The sequence below is a fragment of the Gigantopelta aegis genome, chromosome 11 (assembly GCF_016097555.1).
Source record: "Gigantopelta aegis isolate Gae_Host chromosome 11, Gae_host_genome, whole genome shotgun sequence".
Classification (NCBI taxonomy): domain Eukaryota; kingdom Metazoa; phylum Mollusca; class Gastropoda; order Neomphalida; family Peltospiridae; genus Gigantopelta; species Gigantopelta aegis.
In genome coordinates this window covers 19,287,764-19,310,019 of record NC_054709.1, presented here as the reverse complement: position 1 = coordinate 19,310,019, position 22,256 = coordinate 19,287,764, and the positions used below count along the sequence as shown (strand labels likewise).

At 36.9% G+C, this 22,256-nt stretch overlaps 1 protein-coding gene and 1 long non-coding RNA gene across 2 annotated transcripts in view; one reads left to right on the top strand and one right to left on the bottom strand.

Moving 5' to 3' along the window:
• LOC121385262 overlaps window positions 1–22,256 on the bottom strand; it is a 74,087-nt gene that overhangs the window by 26,917 nt on the left and 24,914 nt on the right. The gene's annotated exons all lie outside the window — the stretch shown is intronic.
• The window catches only part of LOC121385261, a 47,377-nt gene continuing 35,136 nt past the window's right edge, over window positions 10,016–22,256 (top strand). Inside the window, exon 1 of the mRNA XM_041515867.1 lies at window positions 10,016–11,067. Coding sequence (XP_041371801.1) covers window positions 10,709–11,067 — 359 coding nt within the window. The 5' untranslated portion in view covers window positions 10,016–10,708. The remainder of the gene's footprint in view (window positions 11,068–22,256) is intronic.

The following is a 22,256-nucleotide window of genomic DNA, read 5'->3' as shown; positions in this document are numbered from 1 at the left end:
CTAGTTTGAATTCCCGTCATGTGCCATTTTATAGTAAGTAGGTACATGCCATGAAACACTGGCAGAAAAGGATTTGTAATAAATCCTAATATAATTTAAAAAAATAATGATGTAAGGCTTCTTAAGCGTTATATAACAAGTGACGGAAAAAGCATTAGGAACATACCGGGTATGGACGTAACACGTCTCTTCAGATCGATCCTTGATCTTTGGCTAGCGTTTTGTGCTTGTGTATGATGTTTTTTCTATGCGGAAGTTCGATACACAAAATTATTATTGCATTTAATATCGAGGTAGTCTTCACTTTGGTCTCTGTAATTTTTTTTTTTTTCAAATCGAGTTCCACTTTCTATATCTATTGTAGTAGTCGCTTAGGTTTCACAGTTATTTATTTATTTGTATTATTTTATTTTATATATTTGTTTTATACTGCTGAGGGTACCCTTTTTTTTGCTGGGTATTGAGGATCGACGAGATTCTGCTCAACTGCGGTTTTTTTCGACTTATGAAAGTGCTCACGTTTCCTGGGGTCGACTCAAGTTCAGAGAAGTTACATCGACAAGAACAACTTAATTTTTCCCACTGTACTTAGCGAGACGGAGGTACGAGGTTCATTAATGTGCAAACATGACAAATCTGTAAAACGCTAACGTTGTAGAAATGATACGGTTCTCTTGCGTTAGTCGATTTAGGTTTTTGCATGCTTTAGTCGTTCCAAAAAACATTACAGGGAAAGTATACTGTGAGTAAGTTGCGCAGACGAGCGTAGTATTATTACTTCAGAGCCGATAATGACATTGTCCCGTGGGAGGAAACATAAACGAGCACGGCCTCCGGTTCGAATATTAGAGGTTTGGGTCGCTGTAAGGGTATAGGGTGAAACATAGCATTGGCTGAGAGAGCTTTGTGTAGTTTTTTTTTGATGTGGCTGGGCCTTTTTTTTGTATTATTGGTAGACGGTTTGTTTAATTCGTTTGTACAATCATGTGAGTGATTTTAGTAGCGAGGAGGTGCGATGATGGGAGCGGGAGTGTAGGGAGTGTGGAGGTGAGAGTATTTTTTTGTTTTTCGTTTTTACTCCGTTTGGAAGAATCAGTGGTGTTGGCGTATCGGTGTCGTAACTACATGCATCGGGCAGGTTTCCAGAACGTTGGAAGTGACTTTAAACGATGGGCAGAGAGGAACCCCACCCCCAGGCACCACCACCACAACCCCCCAGCCACGCACCACAACCAAAAACCATACCGGCCTGCACCACAAACCAAGCAAACCAGTAGACTACCACCGACTATCAGATTGTTTACACAGAGGTCATTTGAAAAAGCATTGCGAGGAATCCCCGCTACCACCCACCACCGCCACAAACCACACCCACACAACCATTACTAACACCACTATCATTGTGTAAAAGATGATCCTTTGAAAATACGCGAGGAATTCCCACCACCCACCACCACCAAAACCATTACTACCACCACAAACCATGACTACCACCAATGAACATTGTTAAACAGATGATCATTTGCAACTATTTGCGAGGGAAACCCCCCACCCCCTCCCAACACCACAACCATTTACTACCCCCAATATAATTGTTAATACAGAAATGATCATGTTGAAACTACTGCGAGTGGGAATCCCACGCCACACACCCCCCACAACCATTACGACCACCACAAACCATGACTACCACACTATCATTGGGGGGGGGTTAAACAGAATGATCATTGAGAACTATTGCGAGGAAACCCCCACCCTCCACCGTAACCACAACCATTACTCCCAACCACGAATAGAATGGTAGAACAGTGTGGAACATTTTGGAATATCTGCGGAGGAATCCCCCCAACCCCACCCACCCACCACCACAACCATTACTACCACCACCACCATAGTGATACCATACACCTGTTTTTATCATGTTTAAAAAAGTAAGATCATTTGAAACTAATAACTGTTATGCGAGGACCCCCACACTAACCCACCTACAACACACAACCATTACTGTACCTGTTCAACTCATTGTTTACACAGATCTCCATTTTGATAAACTACTGAGGTGAACCCTCACCACCCTTGACCCGTCCACCTACAACCATTACATACCATGTTCACTATCATTAGTAAAACAGATGCTCAGATTTGAAACCTATTGACGATACCTTCATTAAGAAGAAATTAAAATGCATCCTGAAGAATGTATTTTGATTTAGTGGATTCTGAAATGAATTGACCCAGTAATTAAAGCATCTCAGATATGAGAGACTCTTTTGCTGACAGACGTGATATGTTATCTTTCTTACCCACGACCTTTGTCACGTTTTGTATGTCTATTTAACCTGTGTTCATATTATATACCGCGACGGTCAGACTTGACTTTGCCCATGAAAAAAAGCATACCAAAATAATTAAGTATAGCAGAAATATCGCGGGGATTCCCCCGTGCTCTGATTACAATGGCAATAAATATAACGATGAAGAGAAGGTAGCTATGCATTTTGTTTAAGAGTGGTGTCCACTGCCGAATTGTGGATGTGGGATGTTTTGTGCAACGCTATGTCAGTACTGTGGGTGTGATGGTGTGTGTGTGGGATTTTGTGTGTTGTGTGGTGTGTGGGGTGGTGTGGTGTGTTTGTGTGTGTTGTGTGTGTGTGTTGTTTTTGTTGTTTTTTTGGTGGGGGTGTTTGGTGGGATTTTAAATATTTTATTCACAGAACCCCCTGTTTACATTTGTTTTCTGTCACAAACCACAGGGATGAAGTGACACGAGTTACAATACCAAGAATATAACATTGACTCATGTGTAGGGTATTGACATAATCAACATTTTTGCCTTCAGTATTTACAATTGTTTATTAGAGAAAGGAGGGTATACATGACTATGTGTGAATACTTACTGCTACAGATAGAAAAACGAGTGAAATTATGTAGCCCTGCTTTCATAGATTTAGTTTCAATTTGGACTAGACATTGTAAAATGTTTTTTTTTTAAATTGACGATACAAAGACCCACCAACCCACCACCACGCCCACCCCCCCACCCCATTCGCCAATCCAATAAAAAAAATTCCATATAACACAATAACTATGCCATGAAGCCACGCTCACCTACACGCCAAACAGGTGGATTCATGACGTGCAGACATCAATTGTTATTAAGAATTCACAAATGAATGTATTATTAATTAATAAAATTTATAAAAATTATTTGACTACGAATGGTAAAATAGGCGGGGAAAGTAGAAAAAAAATTAAAAATAAACACCAAAGTAAATAACTAATCACCAAATATCATAATGTGTTCAGCAGTAATTGCCGACCTATGTCTTACAGTAGATTATGATGCAATAGCCCATTATTAGTATTAGAAATTTGTGCTGTAAATTCGGTTTACTATGATAAATAGCATTCTTTCACGAGTTATTAGATATCTAGATAAAAATGAATAATGTTTTAAAATCTGTTGCATAACTTGTGTTGTGTGCGTTGTAGATATGTTGTGTTGTATATGTGTAAGTATAAAATGTGTGTATTTGTGTGTGCATGTAAATTGTTGTGTGCGTATTTGTGTGAGTAGTAAAAATGGGTTATGCTGTGTTTCTGGTATAAAAATTATATAATTGTGTTTGTAAAATATAAATTGATGTGCCTTTGATTTGTATGTGTAAGTACTATGTGTGAAGGTATAGTAATAAAATGTTTGTAAGCATGTATGAATGTATGTTAAACTTGTAATGAACAATCCATGTTATTAAAGTTGTCGACATCACACATTTATCTTAATTTATAATATTATTGCGATAAGGTTTTTGAAAATTATTATGCTCTACTATATTATCTGAAGAATATATTTACAAGTTTAAAAATCTAATTAAAAATCCCACATGAAGCGTTCAGGTATTAGCAAGACGCCTATGCCAAATAAATTTATACTAATACCATATTACAGAAGCTAAATAGAATATTTGTAAGACCTATTACGTTAGGTAACTTGGTATCTAAGAAGATACACTTTCTGTGAAAGACCGAAATATACGCAAGGGTAGGCATGCAGGGAATGATCGTAAAGATAGATGATGGAGATGATGATGGAGAGAGAGAGATAGGAGAGGGCTAAATAGAGAGGGAGGATGAGAGAGATGGAGGAGAGGAGGTGATTAGGATACGGGTTGAACCCAGGCTACGACAGTAAGCGAAAGGAGCCAAAAAAATATAATAGAGACACAAGAGCAGATAATAGTGAGGGAGCGTGAAAGACAGGATAATGTAGACCGTAATAATAAATAAATAAACTATAAGAGGGGCGCGGAAGAAACATAAAGAGAGAGAGCGAGAGAGAGAGAGAAATGAGAGGAGACATGGAGAAGAGAGACGTAGAAGCTGACGTAGATGGGAGAAAAGATTGAGAAAATAATCTCGAAAGGATAATGAGAGAGAGGAGGGGGGGGGTTCTTTGAGATGCGATAATAAATAGCATAAATATAAAGATACACGTAATAGTCACAAGACTAGGATATAACATGATGGTTCATGGCTTAAAAGGTATAGTTTTAATTAGACGAAAGATAATATAAGAAAATTAGTATCTAACAGGTGGACAATGTTAAAACACTGAACAAAATACAATAAATATAAGTTATATGATTAAGATAGTAGACACAATGATGGGTGGAGGAAATGTGGTGACTAAGTATACTAGGATCAATAACACTAATTTATTGCGTAATTAACAAGGACGAGACGATATGACAAAGTCAGGAAATTCCATTGGTTTCAATAAAAGGTGATCGAAAACAACCTATACTTAAAAAATATAAATTTATTCAGTAGAAATAAAAATAAAAACAAACAACCAAATCACCTCGAAAGACAGATATACTTTTTTTCAAAGAAAAGGAAACAAATATTGATTTTTTTAATAAATCATGGACCAAAAAGAGTAAGAATGAAACACGCGCACCTGGTGTTGTTAGTAATAAGGCAGATAGATATCTCAGAAAGTGTGTGTTTTCAGCGCAAAGGTCAGGCATAAGGGTAAAATTCTAAACGGTTGCGAGGAGAAAAGCTTCTCGATCGAAGGTTGTTGGCTGCGTCTTTAAATGTTTTGAAAGAGATGTCTGTTAGGTTTGTTGAATTTATGTAGAAGTGTGTGGGAGGTGAGTAGAAGTAGAATAGCAAGGGGGAGGGCTCTGGTTTGTTTGTTGAGTTTGTTGTTTGTTTTTTTGTGTTTTTTTTTTTGTGTTTTGGGGGGGTCGTTTAAGGATTGTCTATTATTTTCATCGGGGTATGAACCAAAAACGAAATTGTCAACAGCTGTAGAACAACGCTTACAAGTAAGTTTCAGGCGTAAAGTTCCCTACATATCTTTGGGCACCGACCGAGTCTCATTTCATTAGCGAAGAGGTTGTGTGTTTTTGGGGTTTTTTTTTAATCATTACGGCTACTCTGCCGATAACATTTTGCATTAATTTATCGTATAAAAAGTGTACTATTACGTGGTATCTGTGTCACAATAATATTGCTTAAATTGTATCTTTCACGTGTGTTTTCTGCAAAATATCTAAATATGGTTGTCTGAATAATCCGGCTTGTTGTTCAAAGTAGTGCGAGTCAGGGGGAGGGGGGTTGTATATAAATAACACGACTTACTTTGTGTGGGAATTTGATTGAATTTTATGGAATTGTCACAATGTTGATCGTTCTGGCTAGGAACATGACGTCATTTGGGTGAACACGTACTACGCATGCAATATTTTGTATCACACATATGTTCAATAAAATATAATTTTATTGCATGGTCAGAATTGTCTTTATTACTACAGGAAGATTAAGTGGATATGTAATAACTGCCTTTCCAGGTAAGAACATTGAATGTGACAACACCTCAGCACATGCGGTTAGGTGATTAGCATATTATATTGCAACAAGTAGTCCAGACTGAGAAAAAGCAAACACAGCTCAATATACCAGACTAATACCCCAATTAACACCAACGATTTTACTGTAGGTATAGCGGCCAGACGTAGCTATCTTGCACCAGAGAGAGAGAGAGAGAGAGAGAGAGAGAGAGAGAGAGAGAGAGAGAGAGAGAGAGAGAGAGAGAGAGAGAGAGGAGAGAGAGAGAGAGGGGGGGAGGGAGGGGGGGGGGGAAGGAAGAATGGAGAGATAGAGAGAAAGAGAGTGTATGAGACAGAGAGAGATGGAGAGAGATAGAAAGTCAAACAGAGAAACGAGAAAGGTGAAGAGAAAGACAGAGCAAAAGACGGAGATAGAAATACAGAGACAGAGTGAGCTGATCGACCCTATAGCGGGTCCTTCCTTGTGCGAACGCTACACCACGGAATTAGCCCCCGCTCGCTAAGCAGCACAAAATACAAGCATATGTTATAGGTGCTATATATCACAGTTGCAAGTGCCATATGTCGGTATTTGCCATAAGTAATTACAAATTACTCGATCCCCTTCGTGATATTTGCATCAACCACTCGGGATGTGCTAGCACGGTAGACACTGTACGAAAGTGTTTTGAATAACGATACCACTAGAGCATATTGATTGTTTTAATCATTGGCTATTGAATGTCAAACATTTCGTAATTCTTTTCACCTATAGTAATTTTTTCTTTAGTAGCAAGGGAGGTTTTATAGTGACCATCCCACCGACAAGATAGCACATACCACAGCCTTTGATATACCAGTCGTGGTGCATTAGCTGGAAAGAGGAATTGTCCAATGGGTCCACCGACGGGGATCGATCCCAGACCGACCGCGCATCAAGCGAGCGCTTTATCACTGTGCTAAGTTCTGCCCGCTTTGAGTACCTATCCTGTCTTAGTACGTTGTAACAATTTCTGGCACGCTGACTGGAGGCAGCTAGATAGGGTGATGTGTTGAACAAAGGCAGCTAACTTGTCGGCAACATCTTCCTGAACGCGCCAAATTCAGTCGATCGTTCATTACAATTGTGTAAAAAAAACAAAAAAACCTAATACTACTAGGTAATGAGTTCGCGTAATGCTAGCTGCCTCTCAGAGTGAGGTTTAACGCCCACTTACACCAACTTCTCTTTCAATAACGATTAACAGCTAACCATTCACGCACTCACATGGACAAACATCCCAGAAAACTAATGTGTTTGCCCAGGATAGAGTACTTTAACCTTAATTGAATATAAGCATAAAATTCAAGTTACAATGCAGTGAATACATGCGGGGCTTAGTCGGTCCCTGGGTGCCTATGATCAATAATCTACCCCCGCATAAACACTAACGACCACTTAATATTTGATAGTCAAAAACAGCAACACGCATCTGCAAGTTGTTTATGCACTACATTAATAAAATAAATACTAAACTATTCCGTTGCAAGAAGCTAAATGTAAAATACGCAGCATACATCAGGGGACACTAAAACAGCATGAGCCAGTTTGTGTACCATACCATGTCCTGGTCTTAGAACAAGCACAAAAATAGATGATGCTTTTGATTTGGATTTCTCTTTCGTGCGTATATTCCACTGTCGTTATGGGCACACATCTTAAATAGTTTACAAGGGCAGGACGTAGCCCAGTGGTAAAACGCTCGCCTTTTACGATTAGCAGCAAGCGATCTTTTATAAGCATCATCCTACAGACAAGATAGTACATACCACTGCCTTTGTTACATCAGATGTGGATATAGCCAAGTGGGTAAGTGAATCGATCATAGACTGACCACGTGTCAGGCGAACAATTCCCCCCCCCCATTTACGCCCCCCCCGATTTACGCCCCCCCCCCCCCGATTTACGCCCCCCCCTTCAAATTCATCCCTCTATTACATAGAACAGAAAGAAAGAAAGAAATGTTTTATTTAAGGACGCACTCAACACATTTTATTTACGGTTATATGGCGTCAGACATATGGTTAAGGACCACAGATTTTGAGAGGAAACCCGCTGTCGCCACTACATGGGCTACTCTTTCCGATTAGCAGCAAGGGATCTTTTATTTGCGCTTCCCACAGGCAGGATAGCACAAACCATGGCCTTTGATGAACCAGCTATGAATCACTGGTCGGTGCAAGTGGTTTACACCTACCCACTGAGCCTTGCGGAGCACTCACTCAGGGTTTGGAGTCGGTATCTGGATTAAAAATCCCATGCCTCGACTGGGATCCGAACCGAGTACCTACCAGCCTGTAGATCGATGGCCTAACCACTATGCCACCGAGGCCGGTTACATAGAACAGTGCCAAGTGTCATGTTTTCCTGAAAAAAAGGGGGCGAGACATAGCCCAGTGGTAAAGTACCCGCTTGAGACACGGTCGGTATAGGATCGAACCTCGTAGGCTATAATTTTGTCGTTTCAGCCAGTGCACAACGGCTGGTATACCAAAGGCTGTGGTATGTGTTATCATGTCTGTGCATATAAAAGATCACTTGCTACTAATGCAGCGGGTTTCCTCTCTAAGACTATATGTCAAAACCCCCAAATGTTTGTCAACCAATAGCCGATAATTACTAAACCATGTGCTCTAGCGGTGTTCTATAAACACAAATCTGAAATAGTTTGGCCATGTATCTAATTCAAGGATAAATTGTTATTGAGTCACTGGTCTAGCAGATTTGAGTCAGTTAGACTGTACTCTTTCTGCACCTATCTGTGTCGTCCTTAACCATGTCCGAGGAGACGGGACCTAGCCCAGTGGCAAAGCGTTCGCTTGATGCGCGGTCTGTCTAGGATCGATTCCCGTCGGTGGACGCATTGGGTTATTTCTCGCTCCAGCCAGTGCTTCACAACTGGGGTAACAAAGGCCGTGGTATGTACTATCCAACTGTGGGATGGTGCATATAAAAGATCATTTGCTGCTAATCGAAAAGGGTAGCCCATGTAGTGGCGACAGCGGATTTTCTCTCTCAGTATCAGATCCTTAACCATATGTCTGACGCTATATAACCGTAAATAAAATGTGCTGAGAGCCTCGTTAAATAAAACATTTCCTTTCTTTCTGCACCTAAGACATACGAAACCTTTTTGAAGTATCACAACAATAAAACCTCACTTTATTCCCTCTCTATAATATTATACGGTAGACGCTTTCAAAGCTGCATAATAGGATAGCAGAAACTGTTTTTTAATACTCCTTGAAGCATCGACTTGAAACAAAATGATATTACGAACTGAAATTGAATGCAGCTATCAAATATTAAATACTGCAATTTTATATTTTAGAATGAAATTCTTCTTAACTTGGAATGTGGCTTATTTTTGTATGTATGTGTGAATGCGCGAATGCAAATGCAGCTGACTATTGGTATACATTTCCATGTACAGCATTCCCTACATAAGCGCGCGAGACGGCGGTTCAGGGCGGGGGGTGGGGGTGGGCGGATCCCCTTCCCCACCCCAGTTCTGGAGAAAACTCTCAAATTTGGGCAAAACAGTAGAAGAATTCGGGAAAAGTTAGCTGGCCTGAATACTTTTCACCAGTTATTTTCATTATCTTATCTATGATATTAGTTGTAATTCATGTAAAAATGCGTGGCGATTCGTTTACAACCGTATATAGGGGTTGTTGTTTTTTTTGTTCAGTAATGCTAATATAATTAAACGTTCTAATCCAGATTCGGGTTTTTTTTTTAATTCGATCAAAAGTCAGCCTGCCACCCCACCCCCCTCTCCCCCCTGAAAAAAACCCCAAATGGGAGCCCGTACGCTTATGATTCCCTGTACAACGAAATCAAATATTATCAGCAGTTAGAAGATTGAACAGCATTCATTTAAGCAACCAATGATTATATCAAGCAAATAAAACACCATGCACAACATAATTTAAGAACACTGTTCAAATTGATCGAAACTTTCCTAGGAATCTATTCCAACGAGTATACCATAACTACAATTAGTTTTAACGTGACAGCTTTTTTCTTTTCTTTTTGTTTTACCCAGAATCCTTAGCGGCCGGAGGGCGCGGATAGGCTGCACGCGCCCAGCGAGGCGTTCCGATCCCAGCACGAGGCGTCACGCGCATCACCTCGCGCACTGTGCTACGAGTTATCCCGTGAGGCAACAGTGGCTTTTTATTAATTAGCTCACCGCTAAACTCATGGTGTGGTGTTAGCCTCAAGATCGGAAACACCCCATATAGCTAATCAGACGAGTGATCAAGGCAAAGTCCAGGCAATTTAAGCGATTTAATTAATTGGAAATTGCTGTCGTATCGCTGTGAGGCGATATATTTATAAAAAAGAAGAAAAAAGAAAGAAGAAAAGCATTGGTGCTGCCTACTTCAAGAGTTCTGTTCTGGGAGGGAAAGCGAGCGAAAGACGTCACTGAAAAATATCAACAGAACTTCAAATAGAAAGTCACATCGAGAAACTCGGGTGGGCTGGTTTCATCAGTAGTCTGCGTCAGGACCAACGCCATTTCGAAAAAAAAGGAAGAAAAGAAGAGGCTCCATTACGTGAACGTTTACGATTTAAAACAATATAACAGAATTTGTTTTCGATACAGCTGACTCTTCCTTTTCGATATTGTGTGCGAGAAAAACAAAACATATATATATTTGAAAACGCTAACAGAGCCAGACACGCATATACTTCTTGTCGAAGTTTCAATTTAACTGAAGTTAATGAATTTTTGTCCTTTGGTGTTTGTACTTGTGCCTGTGTAACTTGAGTGTGATTTATTTTCTTTAAACAGAAATATAAGGTGTAACGGAAAACTGTCGAAATGATGAGTTATTCTACAGCAGCGGTTTTCGTCTTTACCACCTTGGCGGTTCTTATTGGGAGCACGGAGTCTTTTAGCAAAGAATCGTTCTGTGCAGCTAGGTGCTCTTATGGTAGGGGAGGAAATCTCTGCCAGTGCAACGCGTTCCATTTCGCAGGTAAAAGAGCGGATATTGCCGACCCCGAAGTTCGTGGACTACCCAGGGACCAGGCCGAAGCCGGTTGGGAAACCGGGATGCAAAGTCAAGAACCGTTCCATGAGTATGCAAGCGAAAAGTCTACAGGAGGCCAGGATATTAGAAAACTGACGAAAAATGCAAGGAACTTGCAGAAAATATTTGCGAAGATTTTCCCGCAAAGGTTGGTATCTAATTGACTTAAAATTTTATAAAGAAAAATTATTTTGTTTAACGACACCACTGGAGCACATTGATTAATTAACAATCGGCTATTGGATGTCAAACATTTGATAATTCAGAAACGTAGTCATCAGATGAAACCCGCAACATCTTTTCCCAATGCAGCAAGGGACTTTTTATACACATTCTCCCACAGACAGGAAGACATAGCACGGCATTTGTTCTGTTGTGGGGGACGGGGGGGGGGGGGGGGGACATAGCCCAGTAGTAAAGCGCACACCTGATGCGCGGTCGGTCTAGGAACGAACCCCGCTGGCGGGCCCATTGGGCTATTTCTCGTTCCAGCCAGTGCACCACGACTGGTATATCAAAGGCCGTGGTATGTGCTATCCTGGCTGTGGGATGGTGAATATAAAATATCCCTTGCTACTATAGGACAATGTAGCGGGTTTCCTCTCTATGACTGTGTCAAAATGGCCATGTGCTTGACATCCAATAGCCGATGATTAATAAATCAATGTGCTCTATGGTGTCGTTAAACAAAACAAACTTATTTGACCTGTTGTGGTGCACTGGTTGGAATGAGAAAAAAAAAACAGTCAGTTGAATGGATCCACCGATGTGGTTCGATCCTGCGACGAAATCACCTCAAGCGAGCACTCATCCAACTGAGGTAAATTCCGCCCCTGACTTAAAATAAACTCCCAAACAAAGCTGCTTACCGATATTTGTATGAACGGTTACCGATATTCGTATGAACGGTTACCGATATATGTATGAATGGCTACCGATATTCGTATTAACAGTGATACATATTTATGCATACAGAATACAAAAATAAAACCCACCTCTGATATACAGTGAACAGCTAACATATAACAAAATAAAAGTAACTAATTCAAGCCATAAATACTTACATTTTACAATACTATTATTATAGGTTTTTTTTAAAGTATTTTAATTAAGGTAACACATGACAAATAACACGACACGCTCTAAAAATCCTCACAAAAAAGAAACTTTGTTGAGTTTCATTACTGAAACTAAAACTAACCTACTCAGTAGCTGGTTAGAAATTATGAGTACCAGACGTTTTTCCCCCAAGCCAGTTCGTCCCCAGTCAGTTCGCCCTCAGTCGGTTCGCCCCCAAATATGTCAGTTCGCCCCCACGTGCATAATCATTTCGCCCCCACAAAACACACACGCGCGCACGCACACACACACACACACATACACACACACACACTTTAACATGCATCTAAAGAAACAATACAATAAATGTTTAAAAGTAACAAATAATTGGGAGTTGGGGGCGTACTGACAAACAGTTGGGCGGCGAACAGGCAAACAGTTGGGGGCGAACAGGCAAACAGTTGGGAGGGAACAGGCAAACAGTTGGGGGCGAACAGTCAAACAGTTGGGGGCGAATCAACTTGGGGGCGAACTGGTACGTGAGGCGAGCATGTCAAACTTAGGGCAAACTGATCCGAAATTATCATGTATAGAGAAAAGTAAATAATTTATCACCCTCAAATGAAAACATAATAGTGATTGTATTGAATACACCCAAACCAATTACCTTAAAAACGGTAAATCCGTGTAACTCTAAAACTCCACACCTAAATTCGTATGCGAACATTTGTAAATTAAATATGGAAGCCTAACTTCGATCTCTGCTATTTTGTTAAGAAACGCCGCACCTGATGGCTGCTTCATTTTTCTAAAATAAAATACAATGTACTTTGGTTCAGTCGGGGGTCGGTGAGTGTCAATACATTTCGGCCAGTCAGTGTGTGTACAAAGTACAGCCCGTTGTGGAAGGGTTGATCAAGATCTCTTCATGTAGTGTTTTTTTTTAGTTATTTTAATTAATTATTTATTTATTTATATGAATTTTTGTTTCTTTGTTCTTTGTTTATTACTTGTTTGCTCCCTTACTTACATACGTGCTCATGTACTTACTTACTTGCATGCACACACACACACACACACGCACGCACGCACACACACACACACACGCGTACACACATACACACATACACACACGCGCGCGCGCGTATGTATGTATGCATATATATATGCTCTCAAATATTAATATATACATGTACCTATATATATATATATATATATATATATATATATATATATATATATATATATATATATATATATATATATATATATATATATATGAGAGAGAGAGAGCAAAGACTATAGTTGTTTGTTATGATTATTTTGTGACTTTATCGAAGAATGCCGTACGCTGGTATACAACTTATCGATGATTCAAACATATGTTCATAAATTACGAACAGCGAATGAAAGTTTTACGACACCTCAGTACAAAACTACAGATCGGCTATTTACTATGATACTGGTATTAATATGAGCTGCTGTGTTATTAATATGGGTTACCGTAGTGAGGTCCCATTTACAAGACGTGCTTGTTATCGACGTGAGATAATTTATTTACGATTATATCAACGTGAGATAATTTATTTACGATTATTTCCAACATGCTTTCCTAAATTAATTTGGGGATGCCGAATTAAAAACAAATAATAACAAATATATTGTTGGCCATCTGACAAAAACTAAAACTAAAACACGCGTAGTTTAGAACCCTCGTCTGACGTAGTGATGTTCCAAAGATCGATTATAAATTTTTTTAAATGATCGATAGATCTCTAATGATGCGATTACCGGTATTAAAATTGATAATCGAATTTTGCGAAACGTGTTAACAAAACTTAACTGTAATATTAAATTGTTCATATGGACAACGGAATTGACATACACATGGTGGGGGTTTGGATTGTTTTTAATGCGTACGTAAACAAAAGAAACAAAAAATACAGAAACAACAAACAACAAAAATGAACAAACAAAACAACCAGTCTAATACTGAACAGGTATTATAGGTAATATTATTGACTTGTAGGCTTAATCCCAGAGACCATGATAACAGTTAAAAAGGCTTTTTTCTTTAGACTACATTGATTTATTAATAATCGGCTATTGAATGTCAAACATTTGGGTAATTTTTACTTATAGTTTTAGAGAGGAAACCCTCTACATTTGTCCATTAGTAATAAGATATATTTTATATGCACCATCCCACATACCACCGCCTTTGATATACCAGTCGTGGTGCACTGGCTAGAAAGAGAAATAGCCCAATGGGCCCACCGACGGGGATCGACCCAAGATAGATCACGCAACATGTGATCATTTTACCACTGGCTACATCCTGCCCCCTACAGCAATAGGTGCATGATCCCAATCCTTCAAATCCTTCATAAGTTCATATATTTCTAACCGATTTCATAATCGAAAGGTGATCGATTGGTGCAAATCGATTATAATCGATGATCGAGAGATACATTCAACTCGATACCCAACATTAGTCTGAAGTACGATAGTTCATATTATTAGTCTTCGATGAACCTGTCGATATGTCGAAGGTGTTTCGTTCATGCTAAAACGCGCCTAACAATAAATCGCCTGCTATTCTGTACGAGTAGTTTCTTCTTTTTCTATGTAAAGTTAAAGTTTGTTTTATTTGACAACATCACTAATGCATATTGATTAATTAATTATTGGCCATTGTCCATTAGTCAGGCAAAATAGGATTACCAAAAATGGGACCAAAAGCCGTTATAGTTTTAAGTTAGCTTTATATCTAATTTGATGGCCGTTTCGGAAGCCCAGCTAAATTTTGAAATGACGGCATCTTTTTCTTTTAATGACGACAATTTTGTCTATCAAATAACATATATCAGATAATAGCCTCTTGTTCAAACTTGGCTGTTGTTAGGCATAATCATTTGCTTGAATAGCATTCAGAAGTATATTCTCAACATTCTAATTTGTATTTTGTTGCAATGTTTTTTATATATTTTAAAATATATGAGAAAATACGAAGGAAAAATAACAAATAATAATTATACTTTATACATACATGTATATTGATTGGTTGTAAAACAAAATTAGTTTGAAAAACTAAAACCTATAAAGAAAACATTTTATTTAGTTTTCTTAATCAGTGTACCTCAACAATTCTCTGAAAAAAATACCCCTCTGTTGTGTATGGATAATGTTTACCTCAGTACTTTAAAAGACTAGACTTAACAAAAACTCACTGAGAAAGGGGTTATACATTTATATTTTACTCACTTGTATTGCTTTCTATAATACAGAAAATGGGCAAACATTTACAAAAGTAATTACCCTGTACTGCTGTCAATGGATGAAATTTATACGATGATGCCATTATGATCAAGTCCAAGATGGCGTCCATTTTGGCGGGAAAACGAAAACGTTGGTTACTGGTTAGATCATATCACTCTAACTCATCAAAAACATTTGACGGCGTGAAATAAAATTTTATTTATTTATATTACAGATCCTAACAGTTTGGTCTGGAATGGCCATGACACATTTTCAGTTCAGTCATCAGGTTAACTGAAAATCATAATGGCTTAAATTGTAGACTTCAAACCTTCAAATTCCATGTCTGGCTCATAAACTACTATTGAATATCAAATATTTGATAATTCTGACTCGTAGTCTTCAGCTGAAACCGGCTAATATACATTTCTATTGGAGGCAATGATATTTTATATGCACTTGTTCACAGACTTGACAGCACCTTTGACCTACCAGTGGCTGGACACTGTTTATAACGGTTAAAACTCCACCCATCACTTCAGGCGAGCGTTTTGCCGACTGAACTAAATCCTGCCCCTTATATTGAAGTCGTCTTCCGCCAAGTCTATGCCAAAATGCGTCTAACAACAGTATTTAATTTATCCCTTAGGAGTGGTTTCTTCTTTTGCTATCTACACAAACTGTCAAAATAATCATAATGTATTAAAGTGACATAGCCTAGTTTTTAAACACTATGACATATTTTTCACTATTAAAGCCGTTTTTTTTATAATTTAAATCAGTATTTAAATGTTGTTATTTAGAATATTAATTTTCGTACACCTGAAGTGGTTCTGGTCAACCACGTTATGTTCAATACCCCGAAATTAATTGTTTATCATTCTAAAAACGCACTTTCCTCTGACAAGTAATGGCTATCTTCAAGTTCAAGTTCTTTACTGCTTTAAGTTATACAACTTCTAAGCTTTATAATACAAACAGCAACATATAATAAATACATATTTACAATATCTAATAATGGTGGGGAGCGCTATAAGACTATCTAAAACGCATTCATGCATGAAAAATCAATACATATCTAAAAAACAACAACGAAATAAACCCTTGTTTGTGACCAGATATTCTAATTTTTACCGTTTTCTTTAAATGCTGATTGTTTATAGGTGTTCGAAGGTACATTTGTAATTTAAATTCATTTAACAGATGTTGGTAGAGATTCCATATTGGTGTTGCTGTTATAAGGATGCAACAAACCTGTTTAAATGTTTCGCATAACCTTTCCTTAATTATATTATAAATAGTATTGTTAGCATGTGTTAAATCCCATATATAATTTAAACCAAGCTCATTTAGTTCCTGTTTAATATTCCGTAACCAATTATCTACATATACATTCATTACCTCATACAGAGCTCTTAAAATACAATTATTCCAATTTTGTATCTTAATCCAATATTTGCTGATTTTTAATTTTCTTGTAATCTGTAAAGAGAACCGTCCTAATTCGTTATATACAAACTCATTACATGTTCCTTTATGTACCCCAGGTATTTTGTTACAAAATTGAATATGATTTGTTTCGATATCTTGGCCAGAATGAAAACCCCCAGATTTCAGCCTCAAAGCTAAGAACACAATTATCATACGTGTCGAAAATGGATAACTTTGTTTCAGTATTTAAAAAAAAATTCTTATTATACACAGTTAACGTCGAAAACAGGGCTTTGCGTCCTTGTTCAGGAGCTCGTTTCTATGTACGACTAAATTTACCATTATAGAAAAACAATAATTCTAAATAAACAAATTCATTTACTACATCTAATTCGTAATCATATAAAACCACTTTTTATTGTTTCGAATTCTCCCTCCATTTCTAAAAACAAAACTATTTTTCTACAGTTTACAGTTAAATCCCACTTGTTAGTATACTTTCAGAGAGCATTGATAAAAAAAAAATTGTAATCCTTTTGCGCTTTCACCTAATAGTACCATATCATCAGCATACATTATTAAAAATAATGTCTGTATTTCAATACAGGGACAATTTTCTGATGACAAAGACATTTCGCCATCGTTAACACACATAGCGAACAAGATTGGTGACAAAACTCCACCCTGAAATAATCCGTTCTTACAAGCAAAACAATCTGACATTTTATTGTTATATTTTATGCAACATAAAACACTTCCATATAAGGACGGTATAATGGTCAGCATGTTACCTTCAACGCCCTGTTGGATCATTTTATACCATAAGTTATGTCTATTAATAAAATCGAAAGCTGTTTTGTAATCTATAAAACAACAATATAAACGTTTTCTATTCTTCAATGTCCTATCTATCAAAGATTGCAGAATGAAAACAGCGTCAATAATAGACATATGTTTTTTTCTTCTAAAACCGAACTGTGCGTCAGTGATGATGCCATTTTCTTGATCGAACTTTAATAATCGTTCATTTAAAACCGAGGTAAACAGTTTCCCCGGGCAGCTGACCAGAGTGATCCCCTATAGTTGTCTACATTGTTAATATTTCCTTTTTAAAAATAGGAATGATGCAACCAACCGACCAACTATGTGGGAAATGATCCGACTTAAAAATATTATTATATAATAGCAATAAACATGGCATCAAGATATCACCACACAGTTGTTAAAATATTCATTTAAAACATTATCGTAACCACATGCCTTATTTTGTTTAATGTGTGTATTACTTCGGAAATTTCTTTAGCGGTTATATCTTTGTTTAGTTCGTTAACTTTTGGATCATAGTTTACAAAACAAATCTTCTATATCATGGATATTATTTGGATCGTCCATAGCAAGGTTACGAAAATTATTTAAAAAGTCATTGTTTTTTAATTCCGAGTTCGTAGATTGTTTTCGTTTCTGAAAATGTTTGCAAAACATTTTCGGATTATATTTTCTAAATAGTTTATCATGCTACCTTGTTGGCCCTTGTATTCCCTTTTTAATTTGTAATGTAAGCGCTATATATATATATATATATATATATATATATATATGTATATGTATATGTATATGTATATGTATATATGTATGTATGTATATATATATATATATATGTATGTATGTATGTATGTATGTATGTATGTATGTATGTATGTATGTATGTATGTATGTATGTATGTATGTATGTATATATATATATATATATATATATATATATATATATATATATATATATATATATATATAACTATACCTCCTCCTTTACCGTGCTTTCTTTGTATAGTGCATGTGCTATAGTTAGGAACTGATATATCACTGGAATCTATCCAACATTCATACAGACATATTACACCATATTTACAAATACATTCTAAAAAAATCAGTTTCTTTCAGTTTATTTGTTAGGGACCTGCACACATTCCATGAGAGAATGGATAAACCGCTCCGCGCGTTTTCCTATGGGACACTGTTAGTGGTATCGAGAGATTCCAGTGGTTGGTATCGATTGGCCGAGGGTGACGAAGATGCACGTTGTCGATTCGGGGCTGGTCTAGTGTTGCGTTTGTGGGCTTGGGTCTGTCGAGGGTTTTGTGAGTAACTTCTAGCCTGTGCCACGTCCCGATAGGAGCGAGGATCGGCTTGCGAGACAGTTTTCTTCATACAGCTTTCCCTCGATAAACAGTTTGTCCCTGATCATCTTAGGTTTTTGGGGGTTTCTTGCCTGCCTGTTTTAACCTCTTGGCTGGGAATTGTTCATGTATACTATATGGCTTCCCTTTAAGTCTGTATGCGCTGGTCAAATCTTTGTAAAACAAAAAACGCGCCACTATAGGACGTGACTTTCCGTGCATTCTTTTTCCGAATCGATGAACATTTCCAAACTCACAGTCATCAACCCCAAACTCGTTATCCAAAAACTGTCTTAATACATACTCTGTGTTTTTGCTGGGGTGCTCGGCCAAGCCATTAAATATCATGCTGTTTTTCATTGATCGACACTGCAAATCCGTTATACTCGTTTTTATGTCATCGCGGTATTTTTTAAACACTACCCTGTCCTTATCTGTAGCATCCTTCACTTGTGTAATCTCGGCATTATTCTGATCACAAGAATTTCTTAACACTGTCATGCAGGTTACCTAAGCCTTGTAGGTTAGATTCCAGATCACTTGTGTTCTAATTAATACTTTTTACATTTGCTTCCAATGTGTTCGTCACCTTTGATGTTAAAGAAGCAAGTGATGACTGCATATCGTCTATCTTTGTTACATAAGTTTCTGTATGTGACAATCTGGTATCCATTTTTATCATTAACACAACCAAATGTTCAATTGTGAGCTTACAAGGATTATCAACTCCAACTCCATCACCGATTATTAGCTCGCGCGTGTTACCAAGAACAGTGGACAATTCCTCGTTTGTGGCCATTGTTACATGCATATAGTCTTCGACTATTTCTTGTACACACACACACACACACACAGACACACTATATATATATATATATATATATATATATATATATATATATATACACCACAGTTTGTATTGTAATATTTACACAAATATATTCATGTGCGGATTGTGAATGTAAACTGTAAACAGTAGTCAGTGCAGCTTCCTTGGTAACTTACTGCGTAGCTTGTCATTCATGCCTGAATATAACACACGCGCAAATCACAGGTATGGGTATTTTTAAGTCGACCATGCAAATGTTTTTATTTTTTAATGTATATTCCCTGTGTTCTTCGATCACAAACTTACTTGGATCATACACTGCACCCAGTCTTGAATTCCTTTCATTTCATGACTGTATCTAGACATAGAACATGCTATTTACAAGATAAATATACATAATGTTTGAAGCTCCGAAAAATGCGTCCACCATTATCCGCACATGCGCAGTCTAGATCAAGCTCTATTTATTTTGATAGTATTTCCCTGTTTAAACATCAGACTTTAGCTTGTCTCTGTTATAACATTATCCAAATGTGTCCAAATGTTTGATGCGGGTTTGTAGATTAACCAAACTATTGTGTCCATTTTCACAGGCTGATACTAGGGTGTGCGCCCCTAAATACAGAGATCCCTTGTTAGCGGGTTTTCTGTCTAAGACTATACGTCAAGATTACCTGCTGTAACAATGAAAATACTAATACCTATAGTCCGTCCCACTGAGAACGGCTTGTTTCATGCTATGAAATTTATTACAAGCTATTTATTTCTGAGCCAATTGATTTTTAAATTGCACACAAAATTAGTATTTGTTTGTTATTCCCAAAACACTTTTCATTTTCTTGTTACGTCAAACAAAACTGACATTAATAGCAAAAAAGATTTTTATAGAATGCTGGGATGGACTATAGATCATAATTTACTGGGCTGGATATGAAATACTCGCAGCTTATAGCTTAATATATGCTGAGGTATCAGTAACCACATATCACTTTGTGTTTTTTAACCTTAAATTCCAAATGGACGGCATACACGTTTCGGGAGGCTTTTTCTAAGGCTTATGTTTATAGGTTTGAGAGCAATGCACATATGGCCAAGTTATGGCTTCTTACAGGCATATAAGTAGACCAATAATGGGAGGATTCGTTTTATAACCTTATAAATCAACTAATGTACGGATTTTAATGTAGCTGATATGATTATAAATACTCTATTTGTGAAATGGCATGCAACTACCAGTGTTGTTCCAATGATCGGTTATAATCATTTTAAAATATTATCCTTTGGGCTGTACAGATGCGATGATCGATTATATCAAAAAACCATAATCGATTTCCCCCCGAAAACGATAACTATTATTGTTCCTACAGTTTAGATGATGATATAAAGTATGCTGGGGTTTGTACTTGTTTCCATGTGTACATTCAGACAACAGATGTCGAATAGGTATTAAGGAAACAATTTGAGATGTATATTTTAACTAGATGAATACCACCAAAGGTGCAAGAACCTAATAATTCAAAATCATCATAAGTTCGTATGATTCTAATCAACTGTCTAATCGAAAGTTCGTCGGTTGGTTCAAATCGGTTATAACCTATGATAGATGATGAAATTGTAACCGATGCTCAACTAGTAACTATTATGGTTATAAATAAATGACACGTAACTGTTATGACTATAAATTAACTAATGGCACGTAACTGTTATGATTATAAATCAATTAATGACACGTAACTGTTATGATTGTAAATCAACTAATGTAAGAATCAACATGTAACTGTTATGATTGTAAATCAACTAATGTAAGAATCAACATATAACTGTTATGATTATAAATCAACTAATGTAAGAATCAACATGTAACTGTTATGATTATAAATCAATTAATGACACGTAACTGTTATGATTGTAAATCAACTAATGTAAGAATCAACATATAACTGTTATGATTATAAATCAACTAATGTAAGAATCAACATGTAACTGTTATGATTATAAATCAACTAATGTAAGAATCAACATATAACTGTTATGATTATAAATCAACTAATGTAAGAATCAACATGTAACTGTTATGATTGTAAATCGACTAATGTAAGAATCGACATGTAACTGTTATGATTGTAAATCGACTAATGTAAGAATCGACATGTAACTGTTATGATTGTAAATCGACTAATGTAAGAATCAACACGTAACTGTTATGATTGTAAATCAACTAATGTAAGAATAAACATATAACTGTTATGATTATAAATCAACTAATGTAAGAATCAACATGTAACTGTTATGATTATAAATCGACTAATGTAAGAATCGACATGTAACTGTTATGATTGTAAATCAACTAATGTAAGAATCAACATGTAACTGTTATGATTATAAATCGACTAATGTAAGAATCAACATGTAACTGTTATGATTGTAAATCAACTAATGTAAGAATATAACTGTTATGATTGTAAATCGACTAATGTAAGAATCAACATGTAACTGTTATGATTGTAAATCAACTAATGTAAGAATATAACTGTTATGATTGTAAATCGACTAATGTAAGAATCAACATGTAACTGTTATGATTGT